We start from the raw sequence: 19,979 nt of genomic DNA, 5'->3' as shown, positions 1-19,979 counted from the left end.
GAATGTGACAAGTCCCAAATATGGTGTGTTATAAACAAAATAAAATATCCATGACTTACCATGCAAAGAGGAATACACACCATCTCCCTCACAACTATTACTGACATGTCATAATGCTATCAAATGCTAGGCTGGACTTTTTTGACTTCTTAGTATGGCTACAGAGAAATTTGAAAACACACATGTGGCGTATTTTTATCAGGGAGTACTCATCTAAATATTGAAGATTTCAGGGTACTGTTACAGTCAGAAAATTTCAAGAGCCTGATTATTTCAACACCTGTTTTAATATTTATCGTAAATAAAAGTGAAATAATAATATGAAACCTGATAAAATTTATTGATGCTATCTTTGTAATTATTTAGGTGGCAGAATAAATATGACAAAATAGTAAGACTATTTCAGCTACAGTTTTGGAATACTCTACTATTAAAAGTGCTAAAACTAATACAAAGAAGGCAATGCAAATTAATTTCATGCATTGGCTGGTTTTGTGTGACAACTGGACACAAGCTAGAGTTATCAGGGGAAGGAGTCTTAGCTGGGGAAATACCTTCTTGAGATCCAGCTATAAGGCTTTTGCTCATTTAGTGATCAATTTGGGAGGGTCCAGCCCACAGTGGGTGGTGCCATCCCTGGGCTTGTGGTCCTGGAGTTCATAAGACAGCAGGCTGAGCAAGCCAGGGGCAGCAAACCAGTAGGTAGCTCCCCTCCATGACATCTGCAACAGTTCTGTTTGAGTTCCTGCCTTGACTTCCTTCTATGGTGAAAAGTGTTATGGAAGTGTAAGCCAACTAAACCATTTCCTCCCCAACTTGCTTTTTTGGTAATGGTGTTTAGGTGCAACAATAGAAATCCTAACTATGATATTTCATTTTTCCTATTGTAATTTCCATACTTATTAATAATGTAAAAAGTTTTGTAGTATAATATTCTGAAGCTCTTCTGTTTAATTCCAAGAAACCAACATCTCATAGGCTAAAAAGATTAGTAATAAGAAAGCTTAAACTATGCCATAAGAGGGCTATGTTAGTACAACCAAATGTTTTTATTCAGAATTTGCAAAAGTTTTTTCTAAATTTCATCTGAATGGCATCTAACTTGACAAGGACAGTGATTATAACCAAGACTGTCAGTTACAACTAAATTTAAAAGAATAGAAAGTTTTTATAATAAGGGAACAATTGTTTCACTTACAATTAGATGAGAATATGATAATTATTAATGAATATATCTAGATTAGAATTAGTACTTATTAATCATACAAATGCTTTAACAGAAATGATCTATGTGTATATGTATTTACTTTTGGAAGGTCACAGGAAATCTTTGATTTTTTTTACAAAATATAATTTAACACAATTTATCTTTAAAGTGGGTTAATTTAAAAGTGCTAAAGATAAATCATTTAACTCAAAATAGTTTTTTGACTTTATGAAAGATTATTGTGTGATCTATAGATATTATTTATCATCATAACTAATTAAGGAATCAATATTCCCCCTTCAAATAACTTACTAACCTACGGGCTTATCAGCATACCGAAGGCTCATTGAGTCACATAAACAAGACAAAGAAACAAGAACAAAAAGAGAAGCAGCAGCCAGAAGCATTTACAAGTTACATCAAACCATTTTCAACATTCATAGAAATATGCATATGTGAGCATCACATATATCCACATACACATATCCCTACACAGATGCATACTGAGGGAAGGAAATGTGGACAGCAAGAAAGTGGGCCGTGAGTGGATAAATTTATGAGACATGAAACAAAACAGAGTGATGTGAAAAGAAAAAGTCACCGTACAGATGATAAGAAATTCAGAAAGTCTTTATTTTATACCTTTCTCGTTCTGGTGAATGCAAACTAGTGTCTGGTCTCAAGCAGTTGGTACTAGCACTCTTAGCCCTGGCAAGGGAGGGCTGCAGCTCGCTAGTGCCAGTGCATTACATCCAGTGGGAGAAGAGAAAGACAAAGGAAAGAAAGGAAGACCACGTTAGAGAGGAAAGCATAAAATAATGTTCTCGTTACACAGAATGTCGAATCACTGTGATTCAGTTCATAAGGGTGTGAGAGAGCCACAGGATGGTGGTGTAAACTTTTGTTTAGAAGGTAAACAAATATTATGCTTAAATTGTGTTGCATAATTTAAAAAAAAAAAGAAAATAATCTCAGACTGAAATATGACACTAAATCACACCTACTTATGAAAAAAAAAAAAACTGGATACAGGAAGCATTTAAAACAAAATGCCTAAAACTTCATTACCAAGGACAGATGCCACACCAAAACAAAATGAAGGACATCATGGGAGAAATAACCGTAGAAGCCCCACTCTTACGGTTCACGGCACTAGACAAGGGAAGTGGGAGACTTCACTTCCTGATGTGCTTAGCTAACAGGTAACTCGCCAGTCAGTCTCAGCACGCTCAAGTTTCAACGAAGGGGAATATCCTGTCTAGTCACTGATCTGGTCTTAGTGTGTGCAGGCAGGATTGTGCTTCAAAAAGCCAAGTCACCGAAATAAAAGAAAATAAAATTAGTCACCATAACTGAGATCAACAAGCAAATGATAAGTAAGCAGAATTCTCGCTTCAGAATTGTGTTTCATTTAATTATTCTCGAATAGGTGTTTATCGTCACATCAGTTTTAGACAGCTTGAATACGACGCTTGAACAATTAATTCAAAGCATAATGTGAATGACATATGAGGCTGTGTCCTTTCCATTTTCGTTGGCTGGGGTTGGGGATTAGTTCAAGCAAAGCTCATTGTGGTGGCTCTTACCTGTTGATCCAAAGATAGTTGTTTTGCAACAAAGGCATCTTGGGTGGTAATGTATTAGAGTGCCTAACAAGATATCTGGAACATGGCAACACAAACACGCAGGAAACAAACAAAAATATTTATGAAATAAATTTCACTACAACATTAAGGAAGTACGAGGCTTAAATAAAGCTGGGTAAAAGGGGTTCTGCTATTTTTCTCAGAGAACTCACAAGAATTATTTTAAATAAGGATCAAAATTAATAAAATATGAAGTCATGGGTTATTTCATATTACTTTAAGTTATAATTTAATCATCTTATTTGGGGGAAATACAAACCAATATTAAAGCAATCCCATACCATGGGTGAATATATATTATATTTCTTGTGTGAAACAGAACAACTAAGTGTTAAAACTGCATATTCACTACTTGATCTTATTTTGGAATTAAAATAAGACTAAAGATTTAACCAGCATTAGCAGGAAACACTAATGAAGGGAACTGACTGGCATTAAGTGGCAGAAGCAAGGCCCAAATTTGCCTGAGTTTGTACAAAACATGCCAGGTAGCTACACTGTCCTACAAGGGCAAGGTAGATCCAGTTAATAGGTTTTTAAAATATAATTTAGTAATATTCTCCAGTCTTGGTTGCTAAGGACAAAAAGGAAAGACGTATTTACCAAAGTCACTAAGTATTTAACAATCTCCTGGCATAATCAAGTTTACACTAATGGTCATATGAGAGGAAATCCTTTGAAGCCTCAATTTAACAATATCTTCAGAGTGTTTTTTCAGTCACAAACTAGGGAAAATAATGCTGAAACACTGAAGAATTCAACCTGTTTAAAACTCCATTCTCTCTTCATCTCCTAGGCACGGTCAAGGATCTTTAATGACAGTTTTCTACAAAAATTTTCAAGGGAATTGCTTCAAAAGTTAATTATTTTTTTCAGGAACTTTCTAATAGGTGTCTACATGAAATCAGAAAAAAAGGAAAATGGCATAAAATTTACTGTATAAACATCTTGGCTTTACATACTGATTGCAGTCTGGAAAATTCAGGTCAAGACTCTAAGCCTATTTCTAAATAATAGAAATACAATCAATTAAGCGGGGCACCGTGAGAATTAAATAGATAACATTTATGAAATATCAAAGACATGCTAAGGCAGGTGGAGCATTTCCTGCATTTGATGCCACCGGAGAACTTTTACATGAAGAATGTAACTTATTAGGAATAGTTTTTTGTAAATTGATTAATATGATACAAGTTTTATTTTAATATTTTTTTCAGAAAGTATGCACACCAGGGATTTAATTTTCAGTTTTCAATCTCTACTTAACTCACAAACTATTCTCAGTGCAATACTTCAGAGGATCAAATGCTAAATTCTGTGAAATAAGAGTACAGTAAATTTAGTATTTTTTATTTTGAAAGTTTCTTAAAAATTTGGCCATAGGAAATTGTATTTTTAATAAACTTCTAAAATTTATATGACATAAAACTATAGTATATATCCACCCATATATGAGTTTATGTATGTTTATATCTTTATCCAAATACAGATAAAATGCTTTTATAAGTGCATTGAGTACAAAATACACAAGATAATAAATATGTTTGCATGTCATATATTTGAACTCATGTTTATTCTTCCCTTAGACATTTAGAAATAAACACTAAGAAGTAGAAGAAAGGGAAAATTTTGGAAATTCTAGATTAAAAATAGGTATTACAACACAGCTGCAATAAAAAATGCAGTTGGCAGATTTCCTAGGACCAACACTACCATTATAAAAATAACAAGATGCCAGAGAAGTCACTGTAACACTTGCTGAGCATCTGTACATTTGCCTGGAAATGCTAGCATTCTCACAACTGTGGAGGTATCAGTCAATGGGCTTGATCAGTCTCAGATTAACATTTATCCAGGGGTGCAAAATCAGTATGTTGATCCGATTAAAATATAAGATATATGGAGTTTGAAATAATTTGTGAAACATTTGTATTAAGGATGAGACTATATCAAATGATGCAATGAGGCAGGGCATATTTTTGAAAGCCCTGATACTTCACCTTGAAATGTACAGGATAAAGAAATAAAGAGATGCCTCTTTTATTTAGACTACTAGTGTGTATCCCAGGCACAAATTAGGTAAATAGAAAAGTATGTATGCATCTCTTTTCCTTTATTAATAGTGGCAGTCATATAGAAAGAGATAGGAGGAAACTTAAGAACTTGTAAAAAAAATGTTATTTAGAATCCTTTGCTTGGATGCACAGCTAACAAGCTTGAAGAGTTTAGCATAATAATTTAAGGTAATTTAAAAACATTTATAATTTTCCACTTTCCCATCAGTTGATACAAAGAACTAACATTTCCTCATTTTTCATGTGGCCCTACAAAATGAACTCAATAGAAATTAGCAGCTGTATATTTTAGATGTGTAAATTTTAAATAATTCTTGTTAGCCCAGTCATGATCATGTATTTGATCAGAACCACGTGGCCTGCAGGGAGGTGGGGAATCCTGAACTGTCTCTGTGTTCCAGGTGTGGCCTTTGCAATTCTCTTCTTGAGCTGTTCTAGACTTGGGGAAATTTGTGCTCTTTTCACTAACTGACGACTCTTCAACATTCTCTTAACTTCAAACTGACAGCAATGATTAGCTTGCTAGAATCTACCAGTAATAGCTAAATGTGATTTTCATCATATTTGAAATTCAAGATACAAGCCTAACACACTGCTTCATGCTTTAAGCAAAGAAGTATAATGTCCTCTTTCCTCTAACTCTGACAGGTGCTGTACTGCTCTATGTCCTCATGAGGAAGTTTGTTTGACAGCATTTCTGAAGTGGTATAGGCAGGGGCAATAAGGAACCTGAAGCTAAGCCATTTAAATGAACTGAAAACATTTAAATAAAAACAGGCAGAGCAACAGAACATAAACAATAGCTGACTCCAAAAGGAAACACTCCAAAGGTGAAAGTAACAAAACCACAGTCATGAAAATAGTAAACCTGCCATGCACCGAAGATCAGAACTTGTGTGACTAGACAGGTATTTAAGTCCACATGTGAAGAGGGTGAGGATAAACCGGTTCCTCAGTTTTATGTGTATGGAAAGATTTCCAATGAGACTCACCAGTCTCTGGATTTTTGAATATGCTGATGTCAAAGTGATCTGCTTTGATTAAAATGTTTTTGAAAGTTTGCATAACCTCCATATGAAATACTAATATAACATTTGAATGGTTGGGGAATTCTATGTGTAGTAATATTACCATGGGAGGGACAGAATAGCAGAATGGAAAGCGAGTCATCACACACAGTCACCATTACCAAAATCCTGTATTTACCTGGTCGTGTGTAGGCACTCTGCACTTCGTCCTCGTTTTGCTCTGGGCAGCATGAGAAGCTCACTGCACAGACAGGATGGGTGGTGGGTGAGACAGATAAATCATGAGGCATTAGATGACATGAGTTGTGCCAATGGTATGCCAATGAAAACATGGAAAGGGAAGAAACCAGATTGTCTGCACTAGCATATTTGCTTGAAAGGTTAAACAAAATAAATAAATAAATAAACATGACAGCATTAAAAAATTCAAACAATAGAGCACAAACATTATGGCTGAAGTTTTAACTGTTGCTGACTGACTACTTAGTGATTCAAAACAATTTTATAAAACATAAAAAGGTAAGAAAAATAATCTCTCCCCGACCCAAAATATAGGACCACATTTCCAAGTACAGTCATTTCATTAACTAAAATGCGTAAGTTTGGCCTTTCAGATATTAATGGAAAATAATTGGTTTTATTTCCTTTTTAGCAACTTAACAACATAATTTCCTAATCATCAGTAGCCACTGAGAATGTAGAATCATGTTATGTTTTCTCTTAAATAGGATTTTATTCTAAAATAGGTTTTTTTCTGTTATCAGGTGATTTTAATTATATTGATTGCTTTGGCCAGGTAGCCCATTGCTTTTTTGCCACTTCGCTACTATTCACAGGGACCCAGATGTATGTTGGCTACGCAGGACTCACTCATTCATTCAACCGAGCAATATGAAATACTATTCCTTAGACAATTTCTGTCCCTCAGTATCCAGTGTGATTCACACTTGAAGGTCACAGCAGCACTTCCCATAGCAGCGTAAGATGCTCAGCTTGGGCTTTGTGTTCTTGAGTCCATCACATCTGTCATTCAACACCACTGTCCTTTTTTCTGCCCCCCACCCCAAACTTTCCTCTACTTCCAAAGAACCAGAAGATAACATTCAACAAGGTGAGTTTCATTCACTTTAACTCAGATCCTGCACTAAGCTTAGGCTAATCCAGAACATCCATGTGGTTACTTTGAAAGGAATGTCTGTGGGCATGAAGAAAAATATGTTTATTATGTAGATTCCTATTAACAAAATTTCCACAAAATTTTACTAATCAATAAATGCTGAGTAGTAATGTATACATCCATATAACATGCTATCTCCATATCTTGTATTTCACTGACATCCATTAGAAGACACTTGATTAAAAAAGAAGTGGTATTTAACAAACATTATTGGAGTTTTCAGAGTCTGCAGGAGAAACAACCTTTTAGATGATCATTATCAAAAATATTTTAATTATGTAAACAATGTAATTTTTATAGTTATAAGAAACAACATTTCATACATGTGACCCACAGAGAAAAATATTTCAAAATTGCTCATGTAGAATTTATTCTACAATTTAGGTTAGAATCTAAGTCAATGAAGATTCACAACTAGATAAACATGACTGAAAATATGAAATTAATATAATCTTGACTGAGTTACATATATTCAGAGTTGCATATGTGTAAGAATATCAAAACTGTTGAAGAGAAGTTCAGTTTTGAGTGATGTAATTTAACTCTTTCATATACCATGTTGCAATATATGTACATAATAAAACAGAACAAAGCAAGATTGCAGTATTGCAATTATACTTTATAATATGGATATTATACTTTAGAAAAGTACCTTTCTTGTTCTGATGAATACTGACTTTCCATATGTCTGGATCTGTGATCGACCGGACTTCGGGAGGCATCATGGTGTCTGGTTGGAGAGCGTGACCTTCTTGTTGGATGAATTTCATCTAAGCTCCTGAAATGTTCCACAAAAATTCATGTGACAATGTATATAGTTTTCCCCAAACAATTAACAGACTAAAAGGGAAAGAATTGACTGTAACTGGCCAACATATGGCCTGGGAATAAAGGTGTTGACACCTCATCCAAGGCAATTTTACACAATGAACTAAGAAAATATATTTTAATTTTGCCTTGTAGGATAAGTGAGGACTCTGCTAACAAATGGCAAAATGCCTCTAACCTGATTGGCTAAATTATTATTTCATTGCAGTTAATTGACCAATGGCAAAAATACACTAAACTATAAGAAAGAAAATGATGTCAAGAACATTAAGCCTGCTTCAAACCTACCTCTGTAATGGCACATTTGGTAAACGTGAACGCGGCCTTCCCTGATCATCGCCGCGATGAGGAGACACCGACCGTGAGCGGTGATGAGTCGTTCTTTGTTGCTCTGGTACTGTTAATGTTGTTGCTTTACTTTCTCTAGCACTAGCTCTATAACCCACTGACAAGAGTACATATATAAAAAAAAACCTTGTTAGTACTTTTTATGGTAAAAATTAACAGGGAAATGATGAAATTATATCAAAGCAGCCATCAACCTTCTAAGGTTAAATGCCATGCAATCAGTATTATTAGTCTTATTTCCCAAAGCTTTACATATACATACAGAAAGTGTAAGCTAAAACATGCAGAGGAACACGTTACATTTAGGCTCAAAGCTACCATGAAGATACTAAATGGTAACATGACAGTCTATGCCTCAGACATTAGGATGGGTTGAGGCACAATTTTAATTTAAAAGATGAGTGAGTTAGTGACTTTTCAGCAATGTAAATCAAGCAGCAAGAGAACTATAGTTAATTTACAAGTCAATGATTTGAAAACTGATGTTTCTTCAAAGTTAATTTTAATTATTCTTTCTTTTCTTTTGCATGTGGTATATATGTGTGTGCACAAGTGTGCCTGTGGTGTGTGTGTGTGTGTGTGTGTGTGTGTGTGTGTTGTGTGTGTGCATGTAGAGTGTTGTGTGTGCATGTAGAGGTCTTCATGAAATATCTTCCTGTATTGTGTTTCACCTGAGAAACTGTTTCATACTGAGAAAAGGTATCTCACTGACCCTGGAGACCATCTAGTCTGTTTGGCTACCTGACCAGTGAGCTCCAGGGATCCTTCTGCCTTCAATTCCTCAGCATTATATTCACAAGTGCATGCCATCCTAACTGTTTGGGCTTGTGCTGCCAACTTTACAGATTGACTTATCACTCTAACTCCTGAACTGTTCGTTCTAAAGGATAAACCACTTAATTGCATTACAAATATAGTCAATACAAAAGCATTCTAACCATTTTAATTGAAAGCCTGGGTTTGGGAGCCCATTTTCTATTGGGGGGATACTCTCTCAGCCTAGATACATGGGAGAGTCCCTAGGACCTGCCCCAGATGATGTGAAGACTTTTGATGATCTCTCATGGCATCTTTGGGTAGCGGATATGGGGTGGGATGGGGAGTGGTGGGGGCATGGGAGGACAGGAGGGAGAGGGAACTGGGATAGGTATTTAGAATAAGATTGTTTTTATTTAAATTTTTTAAAAAGGAGGAAAAACAGAAAATGAAAACATCCCACATTCACTTTAATGAACAAAGTTGATTTCTACTATTACAAATACTGTTTTTTACTTTTGCAGGTAATAAATACAAATTTCAAAGGTACACAGTGTATGAATGGAGATCATGATGACAATGAAGCAGAGAATATTAGAGTTTGAAGTCATCAAATCTATTCAGATATCTAAAACTATCCCTCCATTGTGTTCATGAACCATCATTAAATGAACACAGTTTAACCTCACTGCACAGAAACACCAATTGTGATGGCCTTGGGATAAAAATATGTGGGTTATTTCTAATTTGATTCAGATGAAAAATAAACTGAAATCCATAATAACAGCTCACAATTTAAAAGTGGTGTTTTTTATGGTTTTATGACGGTCATTAATTTTCACTAGTGCAAGGAAAATAGAAAACAGTGTGGTGAAAGGACATGGTACTTTCATTTACAACTATTTTGTAAGAATGACATGATATGAATCAAGGCAATAACTAGTTGGAAAACTGAAATCATGTTTTCTCTTTTATTTGGTAGTTCTTCCACACCTTAATAAGATGTCATCATACAGCTCTTGCAAAAGCAAGTTGAAAATTAGCCAGCAGCTAGGCTGCTCTGACTGTAACACGGATGAGTAAATTTAAGGTATAGAGATCTTTAAGAAAGAGCAATTCCACAGTATTCAGACAAAAGAGCTCATCTCCTTGGTCAGCCTGAAATAGCACTCTAATGAAAATATTATAACCTTAGTGAAACAAATCAGAAATGTATATTTCCATTTTTAGTCGTCTGTCAAACAATAGAAATTACAGTATCATTCTGAGTTTGGTGTAGAGACAGATTTGTTATTCAACTATGTAAAAGATAATATTAATAAGTTAACATGTATTGAATAGATTTCATATGTTAAAAGGAACAATTTTAACAATAATTAAACCCAAGGTTTAAATTATTTTAATTTTAAATGGCACCATTTAAAATTTAGGTAAAACTATAGGACATCAGCACAGAATTAAGAGTATGAAATTCTTAAGATTTCAATGATGATCAAGATATATAAATTGGGTCTTTATAATTATTATTATAACAAATAGTAATATTATGTTAAGGATACATACTTTTTCTTTAGTTATTTATATTATATATCTTAGACACTGAGATGTTGGTCAAGAAAGGAGTTTAGAAAACAACAAGTATCATCCTAAGATTTATAGATATTGAGTGTTTTTAGTAAATTTCTCTTAGGAGTCATAAAGGAGCTGTGACTTACACAGAAAGTGTACTGAAGGTAATGTACAATCTCAGTGAATCCAAGTCGCTACTATATACAGTGTTTGCTGTAACAGGCAAAATTTTAAAATGTGACTTCATATTATTATATCTCCATATCAATTTATATTAATAACTATCTATATTAATAATTATACCTTATTTTAATTATGGTACAGTCATAGCGGTTATATAAATACATAATGTATACATTATTATTTATATCTTGCTTAATATATATTTTTGATCAATTGGTTTTCCAGATTCTAATCATTATTGACAGCACACAGACTGCCTAAGTCATGAGTTAGAAGAAGCAATTAACTCTCATCTTAATTTTTTTCCATTTATTCAGTTATAAATTAGAGATTTTATTGTCATTTTCTGAACTTACTGAGATGCTCCAAAAGTGGAGGATGCCACCCTTCAAATAATAGCATTTTGCAAATGGGTTTTATTCTTCTTAAGCAGCTGAAACTATCTAGTTTAGATAACCATAGGATTAATTACTGAGATGGCTATGGTTGTGATAGTTATTAAATACATAAAGGGTAAGAAACTATGAGACTTGGAGGTTGTAGAACATTGTGACTGAAGCTCTTAAGCTTCCTCAGGCCATCTACAAATAGCAACTTCATTCTGTCTTCATATAAGATGTTAGAAATGCAAGAACAATTTCATATTCACCCTGAGGTATCAGGAGCATAATTGTGTTCATTAACCTAAGCCCCCCTCTTCACATTCAATTATCCTCATTTTATCAATGCTTCATCTTTCCTCTACTTAAAACTATTATGTATATTAATGCATAATATACATTTATCTGCTAAATTATATGTATCCCTGTATCTTTATTTCGGATCAAGGAAGTAGATGTCTGGAGTTTTTAGGAAATTGATGCCTCTTCTCATTAGCTAATAAGGTGAGGTCTGAAACATAAACTATTGCATATTGGTTACATAAATTCTTATCTCTCGGGTTGTGGTTATTTAATTTGCAGTGCTGAATACAGGGAGATGCAAATTGAAGCAACAGTTTAAGCACTGGTTTTCTAAAATAAAGATTGTATGTGTTATCAAATAATACACTGGAGCAGTGGATAAAGGTATATTTATAATTCAGGGTTTTATAAGTGGTACCCAACAATAATCTCATGAGGAGTGAGTCATCTCCCACGCTGACTTCTCAGGAACTGATGTGCATGTTTATTTGTTTATCTTAGACAAAAGAACGAGGAGCCCACCACTTGAATACAAGTTTTAGTTGGCTACTCATTCATCCTCTACTGCCTCAGTTAAAAAATGAAAAAGGTGAATACAACAGAGGAAATACCCATAGTAGCAAATTCTATTTACATAAGTTGGAAACAACGTTAAGGCTGATCGATCCCAATAAATATTTGATTATCTTCTCACCAGCAATAATAATTTCTATCAATTTGAATGCGACAACAGATTTAAATTTATAATCATTTTAGCAATTCAATTTCATTAAATTTTGCAATTTTATATTCTATGAAAGAGTCTTTTAATGATGTGTATAATTACTAAGGTCTTTTAAAAAAATAACAAACACAAATAGAAAATGTTATCCATTATTATACAAAACTAACATCCATAGTCTGATCTACTTCATAGCACTGTTTAAAAATATTTGCTGTTTTTTATATGTGAGTACCTTCTTTAAATGACATAACAAACATATGATTTTAGAAAATTCTCTGTATTTACATCTTACCCTAAGTGAAGTTCTATGCATCTTACCAAAAGCATGAACTCTCTCACTAGTGTGGTTTCTATCAATTTTACTAAAACCTCCCTCCTTGAACTAAGTGCATTCCCCAGTGATGAACACATGCCAATATTGTTCTAATCAGCTAGCTCGTCACATTTATATATTCGGTAATCTCTCTCTTCATTCTTGGTTGAATATTTATTTCCCTTTTACTAGTTAAACAAAGGGAATCAAGCAGGACTAATACAAAGAAAGTGAATGTTCCTTGATTTTAAGTACTTTTCCTGACAACTCAGATGGAAAAGTGTAAATCTAAATTTTTACATGTCACAAAACATTCGCCAACTTATACAAAGACAAGAAGACAAACACTAAAGTTGACTCTTCTAGATCATTGTCCTACTTCAAAACATATACACACATAGGTATAAGTAGTGAGCACACCACAGAAGCATTAGAAGCTACAGCCATGCCACATGCAGTTTTAAACCCTGCCATGCACCTTTCTCAGTATATTCCATGGAAGGCTATGGTATTTTGAGAAATGGGGGAAGGAAAATCATAGAAATACAATATAAAACACAGGAGAATGGAATTGGATGTAATAAAATTAACAATATCCTTTCAAAATGAAATCCACATTTCCACTAATGCTCAGAGCACCGTGAAATAGTGGCTTTTGTTTAACCTACTTTCAGCATACTTCTAAGGGAGAACCTGACTAATATCAAGTAAATTGGAAGATGGATTCGGAGAGGCTAGTCCATTTTAAACATTGTTAACAATTTGAAACTCAAGTCACCATGGAATAACATAATACTGATGTTTCTGCACTAAAGACCTCCAGTTCCGTGTCCGGAAGGAGCCTGGGAGTGGGCAGCAGAATCAAGCAGAGACAGTGAAGCAGAGCCATGCTCTTCACCACGCACCTGGAGGCACTACTCCAATACCATCATCAACCTCATAATCTGAGATGTCACTATCACTGATTCGCTGAGATCCTGCACAACAGTAAGGCAAACAGATACCTCTGTGTCTACTCGGTTTATGACATGCAAAGGACATAGTTGAACAAGAATAATTCAAAGTAAACACTGGTCTTGTTTATCGAGAAACACGTTTGTTTAAAAAAATAATATTTTTCAGTATTTACTCCATAAAAAGTTACACTGAAGGGATCTTACGGAATAAAATTTGACTAATATATTTCTTTGTTTTAAATGCTGAACTGAAAGCATGTAGTGAATGAAGTATATTCAGTTCACTCTATGGTGAAGGATAAGACTGAGGGACAGGCTCCAAGACATACCTTGGCTGCCATCTGGCACGCCTCAGGATGCTCAGAGAGCACCAAGCCCATTGTTAAAATGTTTATTAGCTATGATGCTAATGATATCAATTTTGAGGAAACTATTGATTGGGGAATTCCTGACATATTATATTCAACAAAAAGGAAAAAAAATTGAATCAAGATTATGAAAACAATGCATCTAAGTTTCATCTTTTGGAGCACTTATTTACTTGATAACTCAAAAATTATTACCGAGAAAATCAACTTTCCTAATTCGCATAAGAATAGTAATAAACTTGTAATGTCATGGTCTCAAATATATACATTTCTTATCAATAAGATTAAAATGCCCTAAAAATGATGAAGCTATTATGACTTTATATGTAGCAACCCATTACTAAAAAGAGAACTCATTCCACCAGTCAGCCCCTCAATGATTTAAACAATGTGTAAACGATGTCTCTGGGAGATTTCTAGCTTTTATTGTGAATGCAGAAAATACTATACAGCTAAATGTCTTTCATAGAGATGAACAAGTTTTTCTGCTAGTTTGCTTGACAATAAAATTTTGAAAATACGCATTTTTTTTTTGAGTAAGCAGAACTCAGGAACATAATTAGTGTCTGCTAACTAAAATGAACTTGACCTACTTTGTAGTTTTTTGCTGGAGCTCTCTCCATGAATGTGCCGCCGTGGCATGAACGGTGATGGCTGAGGCAGAGGTAGTGAAGATTCATCATGTGTCTGGAGTTTATACCAATGGGGCTCATCATCTAAAAGTGCCGTTTCCAATTCTATGAGGATCTGAAAAGGCAGTTCTCAAATGAAACACAACATGAAAGTACCCGTGACTCACAGGTATGTGGAAAGCCACAGCAAGCATCTAACTTGACTCTATACATCACCTCTCCAAGAAATTCACTTTCTTCCTCTTGTACTCTTGGCTGATCCCACACAGTAATTTCTAACATTCGCTCCCGAAAATCTCTACGATGCACGTGTGAGTAGACAAATGTTTGATTCCATTTTGGTTCTAGAATTTTCTTTACTGTTTTGGTCCTTCTTTTACTTTTGTCGCTGAAAAACAAAGGTTTCCAAAATGAGCAAGTGAAACCATGTACATACTGCCCTCTACTGCAGCCATGTGATATCTCAGTCAGTGGGGTTTTTTTTTGTTTTTTTAAGAATCGTATTATTTTTATTTACCTAACATTACATAAAATACATCCTCTCATATATATTCATATATATAATTATATAGAAACATATATGCAAACATATATTATATCTAACACATATAATTATTTGCATATATTTTTTAATTAATTTATTTAATTTACATACCAATCACAGTTTCTACAGGGCATAATACTGTTATTACTTAATATTACTAATTTCAATTACAAATATTAAGCATTGGTTCTGACTGTAGGTACACATAAAGTTTCATTCTTAATGAAGTGTCTCTAGTAATGGGCATATTTACAAGTACCATATTATTTTCAAATGAAATGTCTGAGACATTGTCTTCAGGGATAAAGCAGTTTAGTACCCTACAGAGGATTACTTACTACATCCCTAAGTAATTATATGCCACAGAAAGGAAATGCAATCTTTCTAATTAATACGGAGCTCAGGACATTTTTCAAAAATCATTCACTACCTTCTATCTGGAAGAAAGTACATTTTTACATAGGGATTCCTGGGGCGGCCATCTACTCTAGGGGGCAGATCAGTTGCTTGTAGAACATTCACAATCAGCTGGTGTCCCACTTTATCATACCAGAGCTTCACCTAGGAAAAACGCAGAGAGAAGCTGCTGTTGATCAACATCACGAGATATTATGTTTGCATCATGGTTCATCAGAACTCTATTTGAAGGATGACGTTTCGACTTGAAATATCATGGTATCACAGTGATTTGAAACCATAGCCGTCAAGAAGTTAACTTTTCCCTTTAATGAGCATTTCTATATAGAACTCACAATGGGCAAACCTGAAGTATGACATCTTCAGGTTCCTGAAAGACAACTGTTGTGGAATATTGTTTTACGTAGGCAAGTGTGTGTTACATTTGCTTATGCTGAGGTATAGTACATTAGGTGTGTAAAGGTGTGTTACATTTGATTATGCTGCATTTGCTTAATGATGTAAAGCTGTGCTATGTTGCCCGCCTAAGGCACCTGATTAGTGTCCTGAAGAGCTGAATGTGCAATAAGTAGGCAGACAGGGATAGGTTTGGCTGGCAGGCAGACAGAATAAATAGGAGGAAATATATAGGAAAGAGAGGAACTACAGAAGAGAGGGGAGAAAGAGAGGGAGAAACCTGAGGCAAGAAGCCAGACAGCAGACCAACAGACAGACACAAGAAACAGTGACAGTAAGTTAAACAGAAGGAAGGTAAATTTGGTTGGAATGTAAAATGAAATTTAAAAAAAAAATCTTAAAAAAGCTCTGAGGTAAAAGGTAGATGAAGAGAAACAGGTTAGTTTATGTTAAAAGAGCTACCCAGAGCATTCATACCTAATATTAAGTCTCTGTGTCATGATTTGGAAGCTGATGATTGGTGGCCCAAAAGAAAAAGCCTGGTCCATACAACTAATCTTAATGTTTTAATTCTGGGAATATTGAAGTCATCATAATGTTATTGATATCAAGCACAATAGTTGGTGATTATCAATGTCTTTATATTATGGTTGTTTCAAGTACTTTCTGAAGAGCAAGGCCAGGCATATGGAAGGGTTAGGAAGGAGGAAAGGCAAAGGATAAGGGATGTAATCATATTATAACCTCAAAACTAACATAAAAAAGTTAAAAGAAAGTGCTTTTAGTACTATGGGTCCCTGAACTAATAGCTGATTAAGATAGAAAGGAAGCCGCCAGTGAGCATATTTACCACAGGCCCCCTCTGCACCAGGCAGACTTTGTTGTTACTTAACACTTTGTTCAGTTTTAATAAGCTAGCAATTATGAGAGAAAGGAGAAACAAAGGGAAGGTTTAAATGACACTTCAAAAAACATGAAGGCTGAATGACATTTCTGAAGATGAATGCTCCATGCTAGAGCCAAATGGTGAAACAAAGGTGACCTCAAATTACATTTGAACACAAATGGCAGAGTCCATACTGGTAGCAAGAATGTGTCACTAAACTTATGGTGACACATTCCATTCTATCTTTGAATCTAGGAGTTACTTTTGATTTTCTGATTGTCATAAATTTCAATACAAATGCCTAGTGGGTATGTGAGATAGTGTATTAAGAAGTCATAATAACAAAACAAGCTAAATGAAAGGGGATTTTTTCATCTCTGTAAGGAACAGAAAAGGGATTTGAAGATGTATGAATCCAAGCCACTGTTTATACATACATACATATATACATACATACATGCACACACACACAACCAATCTAGGCTTTAATATCCTTAATAATGTAGGTGAAGAGCCAGAGGTATGCTGTGCATTGCTGGCACACACCTTTAATCCCAGCACTTGGGAGGCAGAGACAGGAGGATCTCTGTGAGTTCCAGGCCAGCCTGGTCTACAAAGCAAGTTCCAGGACAGGCTCCAAAACAATACAGAGAAAACCTGTCTCAGAAAAAAAAGCAAACAGAAAAGAAACAATGGAAAAAAATTTCCAAGCAGCTAAGCAAAACAGGTTATACTATTTCTTATATTATACGGAGGACTTGGAAATAATACCGAGTAGAAATTTGTTTCTTTTGACTTACCAATCAAAAGAAAAGTGTCAAGATTGACCACAGACAGCCACATAGCACTAAAGACTAAAAACTCAGCTTCATAGAACAATCTGAAGCAAGATTTCTTCTTAGTTATTAATACAATATCTCATTTTATGTTTTTAATCTATGAGCTATTCATAACAGTTGGCCATTTTATTTCTCCAGGGTTCCCCAGGTTAGAGTGAACCCTGAGGATGTATGTTGTTCACTCTGTGCTGTCTTTTCACAAAAACATGTCCTAAGAAGATAATGGGAATTTTAAAAGTTTAAGTTTCTTAGCTACAGGCTCATAAAAGTAGTTATGGAAATTGAATGTGGCTTTCGATGAATATCTGTGAATACTGACTTACCCTGGAACATCGACATAACATACCAAAAATACTAATATTTTTCCAAATGCCACTTACCAGCTAATGTTTAGAGCACTTAGCACATTGTAAACATTCAAAAAATATTTCTACATCAGTATGAGTGACTGGAGGAAAAGCTGAAGAAATAGAAAACACTGGTGAAGTGGGTGATAGTGCTAAATGACTATTCACTGGAGACTCAGGGAAGTCAAATGATTTTTAACAATGCATTCAAAGAACAAATCCTAATGACATTCACTGTGTATAAAAAAGTACATACAGAGAGTTGCCCTGGCAAGACTTGTGGGGCATCTTTCAGAGCTCCAGGGCTGGTTGGAGAAATAACAGAAATGGAAGGCCTTTCCATCTTCTGAGATTCAAAGGAACTTGAACCTAAAATGAGAATAAAAATGAACAAGTGTTAGTGTAAGGAATAGATGTTCAAACCAAAAGCTAAATGTACCTGTAATTTGTGTCAAGGCATAGCTACCACTAAGCAATGTAGAGTTCACTTTTTATGGGGCAGCTCTAGAAAGTTCTTTTTTGTCTTCTTTGGTTAATTATTTCAAGTGGTTTTCATTTGTCTCAACATGAAAGATCTTATCCATGTTTTTAAGGGAATTGTTCTGTATCAGCTGTTATAAATCACATCAATGAACCAAGTGTTCTGGAAGTAGTTACAAGGAAGATGGTGCCTGCTGTGTTGATTATTGTCGCTAATGAACATTTGCTATGTACTGTCTGCAGTGACAGATTGATATAAATAGATATAGAAAATCATTTATGAGCCACATTTAAATTTAGAGTTCATCATTCTTTTAAAAAATAAGATAATATCTCTTAAATTTTGTTACAAATAAATCTCTTAATTTGCTTCACTTTCATGTAATAGAGGTTGCTGTTTCTCTGTACCCAGTAACATGCAGAAAAATAGGATTCTATGAAATGCAATCACCCTTTTAAGCTCTTGGATACACACTGGGAAAAACTGGGATATTACACCAAGGGGCGCTACCAACAGCGTTCTTTTCTATAGTCCGAGAACAGAAGCTGTGTCTACAAAGACTAGATGATTGATTAAAACTGCAATGACGTATAGGGGCTGGAATGTTACAGGTCCAAAGGTTAATTCCCTTATCATGTACTCTTTAGCACCTAGAACAGCCATTCTTGGCCCACTTCTGTGACAGATCTAACATCCTGAAACTAACAGGTAAAAAAAACTTTGAAATCTAGTTTCAACCAACCCCAAAGCTAAGAATGTCATCAGATAGCATCTTAAGCCTATAGAAAAGCTTCCTCCATCTCGCTGTAACCAACTCTCTCTGATGTACCCATCCATAGATTTCAAACTTATCTTAACTCATGACTGTTTTTGCTCTATAAATCTATACAACTAAAGGAAACCTCCTTCATGTTGGAACATGATATGTGGGGTTACCTAAATGTATGTTCCCAGGCCACGTTCACTCAAATCGACTCGAGAATAAACGATCTCCTAGTCCCGCTAAGAAGAGAGCTGTGTCTTTTGTGTCAACCACTCCAAAATGAGCTTTAAATGAATCCATATGCATCATTTTGTGCCATGAAAAGGAGACTTCTAACTACATAAAATATAGCAGTAAAATGTAATTTCTCTTTATTCAGGTTTCTTTAGCCTGACCCCACTAACCATTTTAGGCCTTAAAACACGTTTCATATGATAATGGGACTCAAAAAATTAGTTCATTTTTACTCTTATCCAGACTATTATTATTTATGGAATTTGCTCCATGTATCTCTTCGTATTGGCCATCTGAAAACCCCAAACCAAATCTGGGCCCAGCTCCAACAGGTATGGGAACATGATGGAATAGGTTTTATGTGATAACTTGGCCACTGGTTCCTTCTGCAGTATGGTCATGTTTTTCTTCCCTTCTTATCACTAATTTTCCTTCAATCAATTTAATTTTATGTCATATAAGTTGATCTGTAATAACGCCTAGAGAATTGGGCCCGAGCTTCAATGGAATGCCAATAATTTCCAGATTATCAGCAAAATTTCATTATATATAAGTATCACTACACACAATATGATGTGT

General features: G+C 34.8%; 1 protein-coding gene across 41 annotated transcripts in view; it reads right to left on the bottom strand.

Annotated features, from left to right (window-relative positions):
* Rims1 (regulating synaptic membrane exocytosis 1) overlaps positions 1-19,979 on the bottom strand; it is a 474,432-nt gene that overhangs the window by 132,437 nt on the left and 322,016 nt on the right. For 23 of the 41 annotated variants that reach the window (XM_035453142.1, XM_035453143.1, XM_035453144.1 and 20 more), the window contains 9 exons: positions 18,179-18,291; positions 15,468-15,598; positions 14,710-14,881; positions 14,455-14,608; positions 13,443-13,514; positions 8,250-8,406; positions 7,786-7,911; positions 6,135-6,197; positions 1,850-1,939 (listed from right to left, as the gene is read on the bottom strand). In XM_035453142.1, coding sequence (XP_035309033.1) covers positions 1,850-1,939; positions 6,135-6,197; positions 7,786-7,911; positions 8,250-8,406; positions 13,443-13,514; positions 14,455-14,608; positions 14,710-14,881; positions 15,468-15,598; positions 18,179-18,291 — 1,078 coding nt within the window. Of the gene's footprint in view, positions 1-1,849; positions 1,940-2,793; positions 2,869-6,134; positions 6,198-7,785; positions 7,912-8,249; positions 8,407-13,442; positions 13,515-14,454; positions 14,609-14,709; positions 14,882-15,467; positions 15,599-18,151; positions 18,292-19,979 lie in introns of all 41 variants that reach the window. The other 18 variants (XM_035453146.1, XM_035453166.1, XM_035453168.1 and 15 more) reach the window with 5 other exon arrangements.

Source organism: Cricetulus griseus (assembly GCF_003668045.3).
Source record: "Cricetulus griseus strain 17A/GY chromosome 1 unlocalized genomic scaffold, alternate assembly CriGri-PICRH-1.0 chr1_1, whole genome shotgun sequence".
NCBI classification, from domain to species: Eukaryota; Metazoa; Chordata; class Mammalia; order Rodentia; family Cricetidae; genus Cricetulus; species Cricetulus griseus.
The sequence above is the reverse complement of the archived record's forward strand: the minus strand, read 5'-3'. Positions and strand labels throughout refer to the sequence as shown.